The sequence below is a fragment of the Dromaius novaehollandiae genome, chromosome 14, assembly GCF_036370855.1.
Source record: "Dromaius novaehollandiae isolate bDroNov1 chromosome 14, bDroNov1.hap1, whole genome shotgun sequence".
NCBI classification, from domain to species: Eukaryota; Metazoa; Chordata; class Aves; order Casuariiformes; family Dromaiidae; genus Dromaius; species Dromaius novaehollandiae.
Window position 1 is genome coordinate 1,727,045 of NC_088111.1, and position 17,682 is coordinate 1,744,726.

The window sequence follows — 17,682 nt, forward strand, 5'->3', positions numbered from 1 at the left end:
GCTGGGAGGCCGGCGGGTGCTGGGCGAGGGAGGGGATGGCACTGAGCACTGGGCCTTCCAAACCCCTTCCTTCCTAATGAGGAGTAAGGGAGGATTCCTCTGCGCACTGCGTACACCCCTGCGCTTCAGCTGGGCTGATCAGGCAGTGTTTTGCTTTGTACTGTGCCAGGATCATGACTGTACGGAGTGCAGTTCCACAGTGAATTGAATTTACTGGCTTCAGAACGAGCAGGCCGTTCCAGGCACCTTGCGCCCCTGTTCCCTTCATTCCTTGGGTCAGTTTCATGGTATGTTTTTGCTCCCTGGTGCCAGTGTGGGTTGGATCTGCCCTGCATACATGCTCCTCTGTAAGCTCATACCTCTCCCTCCCTCTGCGTTAGTCTCTTTTTATGCACCATGAAAGGGTCCCATGCAATCAGGTGAGAGATTCCAAACAGTGCAGCGTGTGTATGAGATAAGGACAGCCAACACCATGCATTCAACCCTGCATCACAAGCTAAGGGATAAATTACTGATCAGGCAGCAGCAGGATGAGTCTCAACTTCAGTGGGAGCCGTCCCAGGGCAATGATGAGCATACAGGCTTAGCTGATATCTTACAGCTTCTTTGGGGGCCTTGTGATTGGGCTGGGATGTGTGGGCCTAGAAAGGACATCATGTCTGTGATTTTCTTTCTCATGCAGCAGTTCACCCCATGTGTCCCCTGGACGGCTTGGTTTTCCCGGGCAATAACCACTGCTATCAGCTGGTGGTGGAGAAGGCCGAGTGGCTGGAGGCCCAGCAGCACTGCCAGGAGCATGGCAATGGGGAGCTGGCTTTTGTGAGCAGCCCTGAGATCCAGAGTTTCTTGGTCGCTCATGTGATCAGGTAAGTGATGGGGGTAAAGGCTGAGAGTCCTGGGGAATGGTCTTGTGTTCCTTTGGTTACATCTGCAGAGGTGTCCAGGGGAGGGCCTGTGCGCTGCAGACCTTCAGCCCTCAGCCCGCTGCTGCCGGTCAGGTTGGAGAGACGCGTGGGTCCAGGCAGAGTGCAATGCGGTACAGGGAGATGCAGGGGAAGGGCTGCTGAGTGAAGAAGAGGAATGAGCAGAGCTGGGCTTGGCTGCTTTGTTTATGGAGGGAAGAAGTGGGAAGGGGCAGAAAGACGAGAAGTTGGAACTGGGAATTGTGGGTTTGCTACTGGTGGGCATCTCGTCCCCTGTGTTTGTGTCTGTGGGTGCATCTGAAATGCTGCAGAGAGCTGCAGCCGGGAGCAAGCAGCTCTGGGCTGAGCTGACCTTGCACCCAGGCGTTCAGCAAAATTTGCACACTCAGGTTGGACAGTGGATGGAGTCAGGTGCTGGTGTCTGGAGGCTGTTTGGCTTCCATGGCAGAGCCTGCAGATGACCTTGCAACCAACTATTTCGATCAGCAGAATCTCACCTGGATTGTGCAGTGAGTAGAGCTGTTTGTGTCACTATGACATTGAGCAGCCGCTGTTGCAGGGCACCAGCCCGTGCTGTAATCCTGCCTCTGAGCTGGGAATCCTGCATCCTCCCAGACACACGGCTGCAGCCTGAATTGCAAACCCCTTCCCCTCTTTTTTTTCATCCTGAGAAGGAGCAGGACTCCTGCCTGAGTGTCAGGCTCCGGCAACATCTGTTCCACCTCAGGACTCCGGCTTTATAAACAGGCAGCACTGAAAGTGTCAGCTTTCAATTGTATCCAGCCCTCTAAATGCCCGTTCTGCAACCAGCCGTCTCCAGAGGAAGATGACTAGGAGAGCTTTCAGAGGCCTGACAGCTCTTGTCCGCACTCCCAGATGCAGATGTTGGAGATGTCCTCTTAATAAACATGGCCCAGAAAGCACATGAGAGGAGGACAGCTGCATGTGACGTAGGCTTTGAACATGCCTGCTCTAGGCCTGACAGCCCTTCTCCCCAGACTTGTATTCTTGCCCTGTTCCCTTCACACTGGGATTTATCCTGAGATAACAAACATGTGGTCCCTGCTCTGGGGAAGAGGATTCTGTCCCTTCCAGTGGGTTAGGAACTGGTCACTTGGTGTACTGATTTATTAGGCATTGCGTGCAGGGCTTTTGATGGACTGCAGTGCGAGGAAATCATGAGACCTCGGAAGAGAGCGAGCTGCCCAAGCTGTTTCCCAGCTGCTGCTCCACATTGTTTTCCTCCCTGGCTCCCCTTTATTTCATGTATTTATTTTATTAATCCATTCAGATAAACATGAATGAGATAGTTCCAGGATGCGATTTCCCTAGTGATAAAAGACAAATCAACCAAGCCACGGGTTTTTGGAACATGCAGCTTCCATAGTTTCTTGTGGGAAAATGACAGAAGCAGAAATCTGTTTCCCATTAGAGCATGCAGCAGCAAGGACCTCTCTCTTCTCTCCTTTGGTCCTATCATTTGATCACCTCCCCAGGAGCAGTACATGCTGAAACAGTCCCCTTCCCTCCTCCAGCAGCAGTGTGCTCCAACCCACCCTCCTTCCAGGGGACCCATTTTCCCCCTCTGAGCCACCGCAGAGCCCCTCTCCACCTCAGCCTTCTCAGACCTTGTTCTGCTGCTGCCCCAAGCAAGGCAGCTCATTCATTCCTCAGCGGCAGAGGAGCACCCACATTTTCCTTCAAAGGAGGGTGAGTAGGGCCCTCTTATTCCTCTTTGCAAGGTAAGGGATCAAGCAGTGAGACGGAGATGTGGAGCAATCCAGTCAGCCTTTTTCTTTTTTCTTCTTTTTTGATGACTTGCAATTAGATCATAGCTGGAATTAGAAAAGGAAAAACTATCAGATTTTACTGATGGCAGCAAACAGGCGGTTTCCTAGCCCGTTCTCCCTAATCCCTGCCAGTGTTTCAGGAGCAGAGCACAGCGGTTATTTATTCTTTAATCTTATTTGCAATGAAAACTACTGATTCACAGAACAGTTATTTTCATCGTTGTTTTTCAGCATGACCTCATTAATCATTTCATCTGGCATGAGCCTAGTGGTGGAGAGACACCAATTATATCCATCTGCTTTTTGCAGAGCAAATGTACCATCCTGCGAGTGTATTGGAGCCGAGGGGCAAGGCCATAGCAGAATCGATTGCAACCTGAAGGAGAGACTGTGGAGAAGAAGCTGGGGGTTTTGAAGGGTGCATGTTAAGGCTGTTCCCTCTAGAAGTTAATATGGAACAAATGCCTCACTTTCTGTTGGGTGCGATTAAAAACAGTTGTCCAGGCTGTTTGTGGGTATAAAGGACCACTCAACACTTTCCACCAGAATCTCTACTGAGATTCAGCCAGTTTCCAAATGTGGAAGGGACATTTCATTTTCCTAAAATGATCGTGGTAGATTCTCTGGTATGTGGGGTTCATCTCCCTGCAGTGCTTTAGCTTCTGCTGCTGGTGCCTTATACCCTGGAGTTCACTGCATTTCAGTGGTGATTGAGGAATGCTTATTATCTTCCAGCAGCTGCCTCGAAGACCTGCCAATTTGGACAGGAGATCCCATGACTGACACAGTCTGAGATTTATCCCTGCCCAGGTGCTAGTCCCGTTTGCATTAGAGAAGTGACTAGTGGCAAATTTCCAGGTCTCCAGAGATGAAGCAGTAGTTTTCTAAAGGACACAGCTTTTTCAGACAGTTTTGTATAACTGTATTATGCCTCTTCAGTTTTGACTTGATATGGGCTTAAACGTATGTGTGAGGGTCATTTAAACTCTAATGCAATCAGGCCGTCTTAGCACACAACTCTCCTAAGTGGGGTCTAAGGTTCAAGACAACCTGCTGGTACTTCTTAGTTTGCAGATCATCCCATTTCATCTCGTGCTCAGCCATGAGAGAGCTGGTGTCAGCCTTTTCAGTGCCTGTGAGTCGCTTTTGGCCCTCCATGCCCATTGGGAAGGGAAACAGGGCTGCTTGGTGATATTAGTAAACATAGCCTTGTTTGAAAGAAGTGACTCCAACTTGGGGAAGCAGAAGACCTGCAATTTGAGAGAGTCCTGGGAAAGTTTAAAAACAAAATGAAACTCCCTGGATCTCCTCTCCAGCCAGTGTCATCTCCTGCTTGTATTTCATGAGCCTCTCTGGTATCTTTGTACTGCACCAGTTGTGGTTCCGTTGTGGCTGGTATGAATCAGCGCTTGACAGGACGTCATGAGCTCTGCGGTGCTGACAGTGCCTTTAAGTGGGTTCTCCTGTAACCTGAGTGAGAGACCTGCGTTTTGGGAATGGGGTGATTCATGTTGTAGGCCAGCAGTCACCAAGAGTCCAGATCAGCTGCACACAGTGATCCCTGTGAGCTTTTTCTCCCTCCCAGCTCCTCTACGCTGTGCTGTTAGCATCGACTGCTCTGTCCAGATCCTTTTGGCTCAGCTGTCCCCACAATGTATCAGAGGGCAGATGGCTTTCCGTAACCCTTAGGGCAATGGCTTGAACAGCTGGTAGACAGCGGCATGGTGTGCCAGGAAGGAGACTGTTATTAAAGAGACAGGTCCCAGTGGCAGAATGAATATTGAAATCCTTTAGTAATTAAAAATTTAAATGTAGCCAGTGGCACCCAGATGGAGCTGTTGTTGTTAAGGTTATTATTTTCATTGAGAACTATAGATGGCATCTGTCCCAGACCTTTCTAATAGTCATGATTTCCTGACATACTCTCCCTCCCCCCCTTTTTTTTGAAGGAGCCTCGATGTCTGGATTGGATTCAATGATTTTGCAAGCACTGGAGCACAACAGAGTGGCGAAGGATTTAATCTGGAGAGCTGTCAGAATTGGCTGCCAGGAGAACCCCATCCATCAAATGCTGACCACTGTGTCCGGATGGGCCCAACAGGCCAGTGTAACACAGACCTGTGCATGGCCAAGCACAGCTATGTGTGCGAGTACAAGCCAAAAGGTGGGCCGTGCTTCTCTCCTGCTATCAGCTGGCATGGGTAGGTGGGTATTTAGTGGCATGTGCCAAGAAAAGATAGGACTGCATGAAGAACATCATCCAGACCATTGCCCCAGGGCAAGTGGGGCTGGAGACACCCACCCACAATATTACCAACAGATGCTTGACTGACCTGCTTTCAGAAACCTTCACTGTTGTCGATTCCACTTTCCTAGGCAGCCTCAGGGTTCCCCTCAAGAAGGCCCCCAAATCTCCCTTTCTGCGGTCTAAGCACTTTTTTGTCCCCAGAGGACAAGGAGAACAGTTTGTTCCCCTCTTCCATGTTTCCTGTCTCCCCTGTGTTTTCCCTTGGCCTCAGCCCAATGGGAGAACTCAGCCCACTCCAATCTTTGCCATCAGTAGAAGTAGAGAGAAGAGGGAAGCTCTGGACAGAGCTTTGTAGAGAGGAGAAGAGCCAGTTCCTGCATCTTGGATAGCCCTCTCCTCCCAGACACAGGTGCTGGGAGAGGGCATTGACAGGGAAATACATTCCCGTCTTCTAAACAGGACTAGAAAGAAGCAAGGGGAGGGTAAGAAGTAAGAAAGAGAAGTGAGAAGGGCAGCAGATATCGGAGATGATTTGGATAAGATGGAAAGGACAGAGCTGAGTAAAGGGCTCACTGGCCCTGGAAGGAGGGATAGCATCGACTGATTGTGTTCGGTCCCCAGAACCTGACCTGGATGTGAACAGGCCAGAGCTATTCAGTACTGATGAAAATCAGGTGTCCCTGGCCACATCTCCTGTGCAGTCCAGGGGGAACAGGGAAGATGGGAATGCATCTCATGCTCAAAAATTCAAAGCAAATCTTGGGGTGGTAGAAGGAAGAAGTATTTGCAGAGTTCCTAGAAGTCAAAATTGATGAGAATTGCACTGTTTACTGCACTGAGAGTTGCACTAATTCTGCAAGCATTAATTATGCAGGATGGGAAAGAAATCAAAACATCTGTAAGAAGAAGAAAGTAGCTACAGTGTTACAGCACCTACTTCTCCAGAAAAGCTGTAGTTACAGATTCTTGAGTGGGCCAAGCCCAGTTAATGCTTTGCTGTGTGAGCAAGCGTGAGCAGGGTGGGGGAACAGCTGCAGGCCTTGCTGAGTCTCACAGGCTTTGTTCAAATATGTCCCTTGTAAACAGGAATTCTCTTAAATGCTGAAAACTTTTATGTGGGAGACCCTGTGTTTGACACACATGAGGCTATGAAAAATGTGACGGAAGATGTGCTGTCAGCTCCATTGCAAGCTATGGAGGTAAGAAAGGTTTGTGCATCCTACTGCTGCAGACAGAGCCCAGAGAGACCCAGGTATGTGAGAGCCTTGGGTTTCGTTTCGCAGGTGATGGTGTTCCCTGAGCTGGCATTCAGGCACGAGGGGGTTTTGACTGCCCTGGAGTTTGTGACACAGGAACTGCATCAGCCCGTTCAAGTGAGGTTCCAGGTGCATAGACCGATACACAGAGAAGGTGAGACATCTCCTCTCAACACTTTCAGTAGTTTTACTGCTGATGCCACCAGGGCCATGTCAAACTGAGTGTGTGTGACCTTCTCTCTTTAAAGCAGAAGCTCTAAACGGACCTTAAAGGCTCAGAGATTTGGTCCTATTTTTGAGGAGTCTCAAATACAAAGCTGTGGGGGTATAGTCGAATAGCCTGAGGTTGCCTTGGAGTAATGGGTGTCCTGGAGAAGTGTATAGAGGGGAAAAACTGAGTGGATGAACTTTACGTCAACCAGTCTGTTTAGAAAGGAGAAGAACGCAACTGCATTGATCAAAGCCAGAGTAAAAAGGGTCCCGTTGGAGCCAACCAGAACAACTGTGAAATTGAAAGAGACATTTCCAGTTCTTCACCAGCTATGGAAAGGAGATCAGTGGAGGATTGACATGGGGACTGCAGATTCTGAACCTGCAGCTGTAACAGGGATGGTACAAACCCTCTTTGACTGTCCAGCTGACTGCATTGCTGAGAACATCTCATCTCCCATCACTTCTGCGACAGAAGTCCCAAAACAAAGAAGCATTTTTGTTTCCTTAGACACCCTGAAGAATTTCCAGTTCTCCCTGTGGCCATCTCTGTTTAGACAAGAGATCTCTAAGCTATACTTTTCATTTTACTGGAGAAGACAGGACACATCAAATTGGGATGCATTCTGGTCCATCTGGCCCCTTAGGTTAACAAGGAAGAACATTTTCCTGAGCCCATTGCTTCCTGATGGATGAGATAATCTAATAAGCCTTTGATTCCTTGTACAACAGCTCAATCGTCACAGTTTTGGCAACAATTAATTTTGCAGCAATAATGTTTGCTATGGCCATACGGTTGGCTGGTTACAAAAGGATATTTTTGACACTGAAAAACTGGTATTTTGTCTTGGAAACATTAACTTAAGAAAAGTAACTTAATGTGTTTTTGATGTCAAAGCCAGCTCTGCTTTTGCTTGGGCCAGCTTTTGCTTGAACATAGATCTCTTTTAGATTGCACATTGGCTCATTCTTGCTGCAAAAGTGACTAACTTGTTTTTTTTAATAATCTTCGCACCTTTGTGAAATTTTCCATTAGAACAGACACTTCTGTCTTAAATAGCACCAGGATGCAGTTACAGCTTTTGCTAAGACTGGAGCCATTTTCAGTCAAATTAAAAAAAATAGGTGAAATTGGAGTGAAGGGGAAGTGCGCTAGAAGTGTTGTTTGTCAGGATGGTGAGCTTTGCTTTCTCTTTCGTTTCTTCCAGACTACCAGAAGGGGAATGATACATACCCATTCCACACTTCTCAGGATGATGGGAACTGGACTCTACTTGAATGTCCTACTGGTTTCCAGTGGTGTCATTTGACTAATTTGTGCTTGTCACTGAACAACTGCTGCAACACGACAGAGTGCACCAACAGTTCTCTTGCCAGCAGTCCCATCCCTGTTGCCCTTCAGCACAATGAAAGTCGACTTAGTTATGAACTCATCAGAGAATTTCTCTTTACAATACCAGCTGGCCCTTCTTCCCCATATCTGGTCAGTGTTTATTACTGCAGTAACCAGTGAATAGGTGGAGCGGTTTTCTCTGGGTGCTTTGGGTACAATAAGAATTCTTCCCAATTTGCACATGGGGAAACTGAAATCCATTCAAATGAAATGATTTGCCCAGTGTCGCACAGAGAATACAGGGCAGGCCTGGCACAGAGCTCAGGCCACCACTCCCTCTCTTCCCCTCCCTAAGCCAGGGACTGCCCCCCAGTAATTTGTTGCAATAATACAGTTGGCCAAAAGGTTCTGTTTCAATTTTTGTGCAAGTTCCCTGGTCTATTTTCATTGCATTTAAGGAGTGCAGAAGTAGCATAAAGCTGACTTGCATGTTAGCACATTTGATTGAAAATAGCTGAGGAGAATACAGTAAAACCAGCTGTCTTGCCCAAGCAATAGTTGGGTGCTGAGTGCTCAGAACTTGATGTATCGATCCACAAATGTCTCCTCTCTTTGCAGGTCACATTCGGAGAAGAAAATATCTTTGTCAGGGCCGAGGATGTCTTCAGTATTCAGCACAATGCAGGCTTGGGCTTACTCCTCCAGTGCCAGCCAAGTACCAGCTCCCCTTCCAGACTCAACTTCTTAAGCTCAAACTCTTCAGATTGGGCACACAGCCTGCCTGCCAGCTTCACCAGTGCCACCTGGACAAACAACACTATTTGCTCTCTCAGGGTTCGCTATGCCGAGGAACAGCTGGTCCCAATGATCAGCCCCCACAACGCGGGACTGGAGCATCCAGGACGCTACACAGTCAGAGCCAGTGTGGACAACGGGGTCTTCAGTGCCAATCTGTCCTGCAGCTTCTGGGTCGCTTCCTCGGTGTCAGGCCTGCGTGTCATCCACCCCCCTCCTCAAGGCGGCAAGGTCTATGTACCATCCAACCACACTACCCTGGTAGTCAAGCTGTCCTCGGGGGTGAATGCGACAGCCAGCTGGCTGGGAGACAGTCATTCCTTCCCCTTCGAAGGGGCCTGCCCAGCAGCTGTCGCAACACTGACGGCAGACTGTGCTAGAGAGACCAATGACACCTGGTTTGCTGTGGTCAGCCTGAGCGGCCTCAGGGAGAGCCTGAGCACCCATGTGCTTGTTGCAGAGAATGCTGTGAGCTCCCAGAACATCACTGTCACCGTGAAGGTGGAGGAGCCTATCCGTGGGCTGAGAGCCACCCCTGACCCCGAGAGCAGAGTCCTGCTGAACACACGAGTGGTGAGTCATTACTGCTGCTTTTAGTTCATTGGTAGCGTTTTCAGTCTTTAAGGCTGATGATGTGGGTTTGACTGATAAGGAGGATCAGGAGTCTGTTCATGCTGGTCAAGGTGGAGCACTGCTTGCTGCTAAATGCTGGCTCGCATGCCCACGCAGTCAGCACCACTGCAGATACATGCATGTGCCAGAAAACATTGATGCTTTCAAGAAGGAAGGCAGCTCAGCTGTATGCTCATTTTAATCCCCTCAGAGGGAAGGCGGTGCTTCCTGCTAGGGGCATACTGGCTTTCCATTTGCCCAGGGGGTTGCGCAGAAAACCAGATGCATTATCAAGGCCAGTGTTCACCTGCCTTTGACTTGTCAAGGTAGTTACTCCCTTGGCATTTTGACTTGCTTGACTGAAACCTTCTACCAGCTGGCTGAAGCTATATGTTTCATCCATCCATCAAAGTCTTGGACTTATTCTGGTGTCTGTGGTCTTTTTTTCTCAAAACCCTATCCCCAGAGCTACAGCCGAGCCCTAGGAGCCTGTTTGATACCTGCCCATCGTATCTGTCAAAAGCTCTGTTCAGTCTTTCGCTGCTTGTGGCAGAACCCTGTGCCTGCAATGCCTGTTAGTCTCAGGCTCCCTGGCTGCCAATGTCTATGCAGGAGACACTGTAGGAGTGAGGAGGGGCCTGCCCTATTCAGTACAGGTCAACCATTTTAGCCTTTAGGTCAAGCATCAACAAGGGACTAGGGTCAGAGACTCAGCTTAGTGTAGCTAAAGCTGAGTTGTTTCTCCAAGGATATCAGAAGTTCTTTAGCCTGTGAGAAAAAGACCTGATCACAAGGGCAGAACACTGGGTGTTGAGGCAGGTGGGGTGGGTTCTGCTCCCCGTTCTGTTGTTTTTTGGAGTCTGGGTCTGCGTTTCTCTATCAGAAGGCAAAGCCAGAGAGGATCATGCACCTCGGAGTCGTGCTCTGAGAGCTCTGCCTTACAGGTGCTTGATGCTACTCCCTGCAAAGCGACGTGGAAATACAGAAATAATAGACTTTCTGGAGCAACCTGCAGACTAAGACTGTCACATTTCTGAGTAGAATAGTGGTGTGGAGAGAATGAACGGCAAAATGCAGCAGTCATGATCAGAACAGGAAGTTTTATATACTTTACACGTGCTCTTATAAAACTTCACACTGCAGCATAGGGAGGAAGTAAAGGAAGTTTTTCCCTACATAGTAAAGGAGGTGGGAAGTTTTTTTTCCCTGCATAGGCTCAGCCACAGAATACTACTTAGTCTGGCTCTGTTCCCTCTGTGATTCAGCTGGAGATCTCCTGAGAAGCGCTGTGCATGCTTTTCTCCTGCACTAGTATAAAGTGTCCTCATGCCTTTCAGAGCTACGTCCCCATGATGGAAGCCGGGTCAGATGTGACTTTCCGATGGACGGTAGATGATAAGCCATCTTTCACTTTTTACAACGTTGTCTTCAACGTTATCTACCAAAGCCCAGCTGTATACAAGCTTTCGGTAAGCCAAGGCCTTTCCCATAACGCCATTTCAGTTCTGGGTTTCCATTTCATCCCACAAACTGAGCAGGAAGAGCAGAAGGTAGAGGAGAAGGCAGAGGTTTCTCCAGCTGTCCTGCCCTACTCAGGAGCTGCCAATAGTGCAGGTCTATGCTGGGTGCTGCAGTTGCCTTGAGGTTTTCAGTGTGCTACTAAGGAGCTCTTGTCTGCTATTTCTCACTGGACTGCTCTTGCAAACACAAATAGCAGGAGTTTCTTCTTGTGGCCTCCTTAACTGCTGGCTTGACTCTCTTCCTCCTCTTTGCTTTCTCCTCTTTTTTCCACCTTCGCCATTCTGTCCACGGAGTCTCTCCCCTCGTTGTTCTCCAGCAGGACGGAGGCAGTGAGCCCCGCTGCAGGGTGCCCGAGTACCACTTTGCTGTGTGGGAGAGGTGGGTTCAGAACCAAGCAGAGGCAGTATGCAAACATAAGCCTTTCACAGCCAGGCCAGAGCTGCTGCTACAAGCTGTTCTGGTCTCTGTCTTGTTCTCTTTCTGCTGGTGCAGACAGGAACACTGCGTTTTGTCATGACCCCAAAAGAAGGCTAGAGCAGAGACCCTGGGCAGAGGGAGGTATCTGTTGTGGAATAGGAGCTTATCTCTAGCCAGAACATCCTTCTGTATCAGACCCTGTACTGTGGTGCAGAGTCCTACTCTGGCTCCAAGCTGCTTGATTATGTTTGCAGGGTAACTGCTGGCTTCCTGAAGAGGGGGACTCCGAGGGCAGGGTAGCACTGATTTGCTGGGTGCAGCACTATGCCAGTGAGTCTGGGTTGCTTCTACTTAAGGAACCGACAAGGTGGCGTAAGCCTGGCATTCCCTGGTTTCAGTGTAACAGATCCACAGAAGCCTAGGCACAAACCTCTTTTACGTCTGTCTTCTGGGGTGGGAGGACTCTACTCCACTGGGTGTGAAGAATCCCTTCTGTCAGCCACTGAGCTCTCCTGCAGGAGAGGAGGTGGTGAGATGCCTTGTCATTAGGTGCTGCTCAGTGTTACGTGCCCAGATAATATTGAGTGTCCCACTCTACTTCTGTCAGGTCCCTTCAGTCTCTTGCCTGTCCATACTTGCTTTCCCTCCTCTTCCCGACTTTGCTCTCCCTCTCTGTGCCTGCTACACCCAGGCTGCTGGAGCTGCACTCGGCATGCTTGGTTTGTGAAGCCCCTGCCATCCCCACTCTCTGTGCCTGGAGCCTTGCGCCTGCCACTGTCCCAAGGAATCCGGGTGGCTGTTGCTCCCTCAGTGTCAGCGAGTGCCTGCGCACAGCAGCTGGAGACAGCGTGCAGGGCACACACAGAGCAGGCAAGAGGATGATTGGCAAGTTCAGGGCCAGAGGAGTGTCAGGACGAGAAGTTCTCCCTGTCCTCTTGCTGGGTAGAACCAATCATGCTTTGGACTAACTTAGCAGTGGAGCTGTGATGGTTCCAACAAGAGGTGGCTTCTCCAGGTAGGTGAGCTTCCAGTCTATGCTGCTTTCCAGTGCCATTCAGGCTATTGCTTCTGCCTTCCTGTCCCACAGGCTATTCTTCTCTGACCTAACCTGCTCGCCTCCGTGGGGGGACCTCTTCAGTACAGTGAAGCCCCACTCTCAGGAGAGGGCAGCATGGCAAGGTGATCCCAAATGCATTCTTTGTCCCACTGTCCTTCCCAGCTCACCGCCTCCAACCACGTCAGTAACTTTACGGTCAATTACAATGTCACGGTGGAGATGATGAATAAGATGAAGAACCTGACTGTGTTGGGTATCCTGCCGGTCCTCCCTCAGAACAGCACTGTGGAGCTTACAGCACGAGTTCAGATTGATTCAGCTGTGGATGCTCTGTTCCTGTGAGTCCTTTGCAAGTTGCCCACACTTAGGGTCTTGCTGTGCATGGCTTACCAGTCTTGCCTGCATTATTTCTCTCATTGGGGCCAACTGATTTCAAGTGGCCGATTCTTCAGATACTGTCTTGTTCAGTGGAAATTCCTGGAAGTGTGGTTTAGCCTCACTGGCTGGGACCTATACTTCAGGCCTGAAATAAATCTTTTTTATAGGATTGCAACACTGGTTTAATATTGAGTTCCTCTGTTTCTTACCAGTGGTGTACTCCTCTCTCAGTCACCCTTCTGCAGAGTTAGCACAGCTATTGCTTTGATACTTGGCATTGTATTTCCCCATGGTGTTCCTGATAACCCCAGCCCTGAGCCTGAAGGACAACCCTGAAACCAGGAAAGGATTCCTCTGGGATTTCCTTTGTTCTCCCATTGTACAGCATAACATGGTTTGTGTGTTTCTCCAGGTGGGATTTTGGAGACGGTGTCCAGGAGATGCACCAGTTCAAACCTCCTTACAACAAGTCTTTCCTTGTTCCCGATCCCAGTGTCCATGAGGTTGTAATAGAGCACAATGTATCACACACCTATCAAGACCCAGGTATGCTCAGACCAGCTCTCTGGAGAAGAAGGGGCTCAGATAATTTAGTTGCATGGGGCTACAAGGCCAAGGACTTCAGAGGTGTTTGGGCACCTTCAAATGAAAGAATGGCTTGAAAGTCGTCGTCTCATTCCTGAGCAAAGTGCCAGCATAGTGGCTGGAAGTCACTACCAGTTGCCATCATCTATAGCTCTGTTTCCAGAACAAGTTTGTCCACACTGTAAGAAAAAGGTCCACAACACACAGTCCCCTTTCTGGACAGTCTCAGCAGACAGACCAGTGGCTGGTGAACTCTTAGCTTCCGTGCTGGCGGGAGGTGTGCTAGGGAGCGCTACTAGGGGATGCAAGAGCGGGTCCTGTTGTGTGAGTGAACAGAAAGAAAATCGGTTTTCTGCACCTGTCAGACTGGCTTGTTACTTGGTATTTGATCCTCACATGCACAGCCTAGCTGTAATTCCTGCTGGTCCTGGAATGAGAGAGAGAAACACAATGCTGGAACAGAGTTTCCCACTTGAATCACCTGTCACTCCCCAAACTACTGCAGTACTGAGAAAGTTGTTGCACAAACACTTCCCACGTGACTATTCTTTTTCTGCTCTCTTCCTATGCAGGTGAATATGCCCTGGTGGTTCTAGTGTCAAACCAGTTCGAGAACCTCACCCACGTGACCCCAGTTCACATCCACAGTTATTTGACCGAAGTGAAGATTGAAACAGATGAGGATGTTCTAGTTGTGAGCCGTCTGGTCACCTTCAGAGCCAATCCACTGCCGTCTCCTTATGGCGTTGTGTACACTTGGGACTTTGGGGATGGGTCCTTACTGTTTACGGAGAGACAACCTACTGCGACGTACAGCTACTCCAGAAGAGGGGTGTACAATGTCACCTTGACAGTGAACAACACCATAAGCAGTGTGGAGACAGTTGAGTGTTACCAAGTGTTTGAAGAGATAACTGGGCTCCGTGTTTCCGCGGACGAGGCAGCAGAGCTGGGTGCAGCTGTAACCCTTAATGCTTCAGTGCAGACAGGGGACAATATCACCTGGATATTTGATATGGGGGATGGGACCGTGCTGAGGAGGTACGTGCCAGCGGTAGAACACGTGTACATAAAGGACATCAACTGCACAGTGAATGTGACAGCTGTGAATCCTGTGAACTCTGTCTCCCAAACTGTGCCTATTCGGATATTTGTCCTGGAAGTACTCAAAATAGAGCCTACCTCTTGCATCCTTGAGCATCCAGATGTGCAGCTCACTGCATATGTGACAGGGAATCCCGATGAATACATCTTTGATTGGACCTTTGGCGATGGTTCATCCAACGTCACAATCATTGGGGACCCTGTTGTAATGCACAACTTCACCCGAAGTGGGACATTCCCCCTCTCCCTGACTCTCTCGAGCAGATTTAACAAGGCTCACTATTTCACCAGCGTTTGTGTGGAGCCAGAGATAGTGAATGTCACCCTTCTTCCTTCCAAGCAGTTTGTGAGGCTTGGTGAGGAGAGCAGTTTCCAGGTCAGTGCCATACCTCTCTATCAGTACCGCTACCGTTGGGATTTTGGGAACAATGAGTCCACTAGATCGAGTGGGACTGAAGTCAGCTACACCTATAAGAATGCAGGGGTCTTCCTGGTCACAGTGACTGTCTCCAACAATGTCTCATTCAACAATGACACAGCATTTGTGGAAGTCCAAGAACCAGTTGGAGTAGCAAAGATTGAATATAACGGAACCAGGGTTTTGGAGCTGAACCAGATCTACCTGTTCTCTGCCAGCATGAATGGCACCAAAGTGAGTTACCGTTGGGACTTTGGGGATGGCACTACCCAGCCCGGCGAAATCACTACCCACTCCTACAACAACACGGGCTGTTACACTATTAGTGTGACAGGCCAGAATGACGTGAGCTTCAATGAGACCAGGATCAATGTCACAGTGAAACGTCGGCTCCAGGGGCTTACCATCAATGCCAGCAGGACAGTGGTGCCATTAAATGGTTCAGTGAGTTTTGCAGCCACACTTATAGCTGGCAGTGCCATCCGCTACTCCTGGATCCTGTGTGACCGGTGCACTCCCATCCAAGGCTCCTCCACAATTTCCTACACCTTCCGGTCTGTGGGCACATTCAATGTCATTGTGACAGCAGAGAACGAGATCAGCTCTTTGCAGGACAGCATCTACGTCTATGTCCTGGAGCAGATTGAAGGCCTGCAGGTGGCTAGTAGTGACCTGGTGGAGGATGTCTATTTCCCAACTAACAAAACACTCCATTTGCAGGCAATGGTGAGGGAGGGGACAAACATCTCGTACAGCTGGGTAGTCCAAAAGGATGGTAATGCTGTGCAGACTTTCACTGGGAAAATTTTCTCCTTTAGCATCGCAGAAGCTGGAAATTACACGGTATATCTGAAAGCCACTAACATGCTGGGTTGTGCAACTGCTAACAGGACACTGGAGTTCATTGAAAGCATTGGCCTTCTAAAGCCTTCTGCCTTCCCCAACCCAGCTGCTATTAATGCCTCTGTTAACATAAGTACCACCATAACCAGTGGCACTGGCATCATATATTTTTGGTACCTGGAGGATGGCTTCTCTCTTGTTACCTCTGAACCTTTTATTATACATTCCTTCCAAAGCCCTGGAGCTGTGGAGGTCATCATTGGAGCAGAAAACAAGCTGGATTCCACCAATGCAACAATTTATGTCCATGTAGAGGAGGTCATAGAGGGACTGAGTATAGGGACTGCGGAGCCGGACTGTAGATACGTCTCATCGGGCTCCACAGTGGTCTTTGAGGGGGAGCTGCAGAAGGGGACTGAAGTGACATGGCTTTGGGAGGTACCAAATGGCACACTGACCGGCCAGTCCGTGGCAGTCACCTTTCCTACAGCAGGGTTTTATACAGTTTATCTAAACGCATCGAATGACATCAGCTGGGCTCTGGCCAGCAGGAATATCTCTGTGCTGGACAGAATTCAAGGGCTGGAGGTTTTTGCCAGCAAGAAGGTGGTAGAGCCAGGGGAACAGGTTACCTTTGTGATCAGGATGTTGTCGGGTACCTCTGTGAGTTACTTGGTGAGCATAAGCGGGGACTACTCCGTGGTGCTCAACGGGTCCAAGTACACGCACGAGTTCACCAAGAGTGGCGATTACTTGGTGACTGTGACAGTGCAGAACCAAATCAGCATTGCCCATGCCCAGGTGCTCATCGCAGTCCTGGAGGCCATCCGCGATGTCAGGCTCCTGAACTGCTGCGAGCGAGGCATACCGACAGGCACAGAGAAGATCTTCAGTGCTCAAGTGGGGAGCGGCTCTCGTGTGTCATTCTCTTGGCAGTTCTCCCTGTGGAAAGAGCAGGGCTGCTCTGTGGTCACCATGGCAGGAGAGAGTGTTTCTTACACTCCAGAAGCTGCAGGGCTGCTTGAGATTCACCTCAATGCTTTCAACGACTTGGGAGGTGTCAATGTCACCAGAACTATCCAGGTCCAAGACCCAATAGTCCAAGTCTCCCTCACTGCCTCCAATGCCTTTGCGAACAGGACGGCGCTGTTTGAAGCTACAGTGGTGCCAAGTGGCAGGGGTGTTGAGTTCTTGTGGACCTTTGGGGATGGCTCTTCCACTCAAGTGACTAGGGTGGCAGTGGCCAACTATTCTTACCTGAGCCCTGGGGACTACCTGGTGGAGGTGAATGCCACCAATCTCATCAGCTTCTTCATAGCCCATCTTACCATCACTGTAAAAGTGTTGGAGTGTGAAGAGCCAGAGGTGGAGTTAGCCTTGCCCCCTCAAGTGGTCATGAAACGGTCCCAGAGGAACTACCTAGAGGCACAGATTGATCTACGAGGCTGCATCAAATACCAGACAGAGCATCTGTGGGAGATATATCGAGCACCCAGCTGTCTGCGCTTGGATGACTCCAGCAGGATCCGTCTGCCAAGTGTTGATGTCAACAGGCCCCAGCTAGTTATACCGAAGCTTGCCCTGGAAGTCGGGACCTACTGTTTCATCTTTATTGTCTCCTTCGGAGATACCCCACTGTCCAAAAGCATCTTTGCCAACGTGACCGTGATACCAAGTAAACTGGTCCCAATCATTGATGGGGGTTCATACCGTGTATGGTCCAACACTCAGGACCTAGTCTTGGATGGGAAGAAATCCTATGACCCAAACTTGGATGATGGTGAACAGACTCCATTATTTTACCAGTGGTCTTGTACATCCTCCTCCAAGGTAAGAGCACTTGTGCACAGCCACAGAGCGTGATCATTTGGGAGTGCCAGCTGCATGTCGGCTCCAGTATACACGTTTGTGTCTGGGTTGAAATGGAGTTGAGGGGATCTTTAACAAAGGTTGCAGAGGTTACCCAGTTCCCAGTTGAGGAGGATGGCACAAAAGTTGCTGTGGAGTGTTTTGCGATGCAGTCTCTTGCAGTCCATTGCTACCTGCCGTCCCTGTGCACTTCAGAAGTATTTGCATTGGATGCTGCGGCATTCACGTTGCTGCTTCCTCTGTACCTGGCCTCTGGTGCACAGTTTTAGTGCAGCTGCTTCCATAACCTGAAGGAATTATAGAGATGCCGATTGCAGTCCAGG

The 17,682-nt window shown here is 49.5% G+C and overlaps 1 protein-coding gene across 2 annotated transcripts in view; it reads left to right on the forward strand.

Moving 5' to 3' along the window:
• PKD1 (polycystin 1, transient receptor potential channel interacting) overlaps positions 1 to 17,682 on the forward strand; it is a 103,251-nt gene that overhangs the window by 48,169 nt on the left and 37,400 nt on the right. For both annotated transcript variants that reach the window (XM_064520038.1, XM_026103928.2), the window contains exons 6-15: positions 683 to 866; positions 4,663 to 4,877; positions 6,048 to 6,160; positions 6,245 to 6,371; positions 7,636 to 7,910; positions 8,379 to 9,128; positions 10,505 to 10,636; positions 12,325 to 12,500; positions 12,953 to 13,086; positions 13,698 to 17,320. In XM_064520038.1, the coding sequence (XP_064376108.1) occupies positions 683 to 866; positions 4,663 to 4,877; positions 6,048 to 6,160; positions 6,245 to 6,371; positions 7,636 to 7,910; positions 8,379 to 9,128; positions 10,505 to 10,636; positions 12,325 to 12,500; positions 12,953 to 13,086; positions 13,698 to 17,320 (5,729 nt within the window). The remainder of the gene's footprint in view (positions 1 to 682; positions 867 to 4,662; positions 4,878 to 6,047; positions 6,161 to 6,244; positions 6,372 to 7,635; positions 7,911 to 8,378; positions 9,129 to 10,504; positions 10,637 to 12,324; positions 12,501 to 12,952; positions 13,087 to 13,697; positions 17,321 to 17,682) is intronic.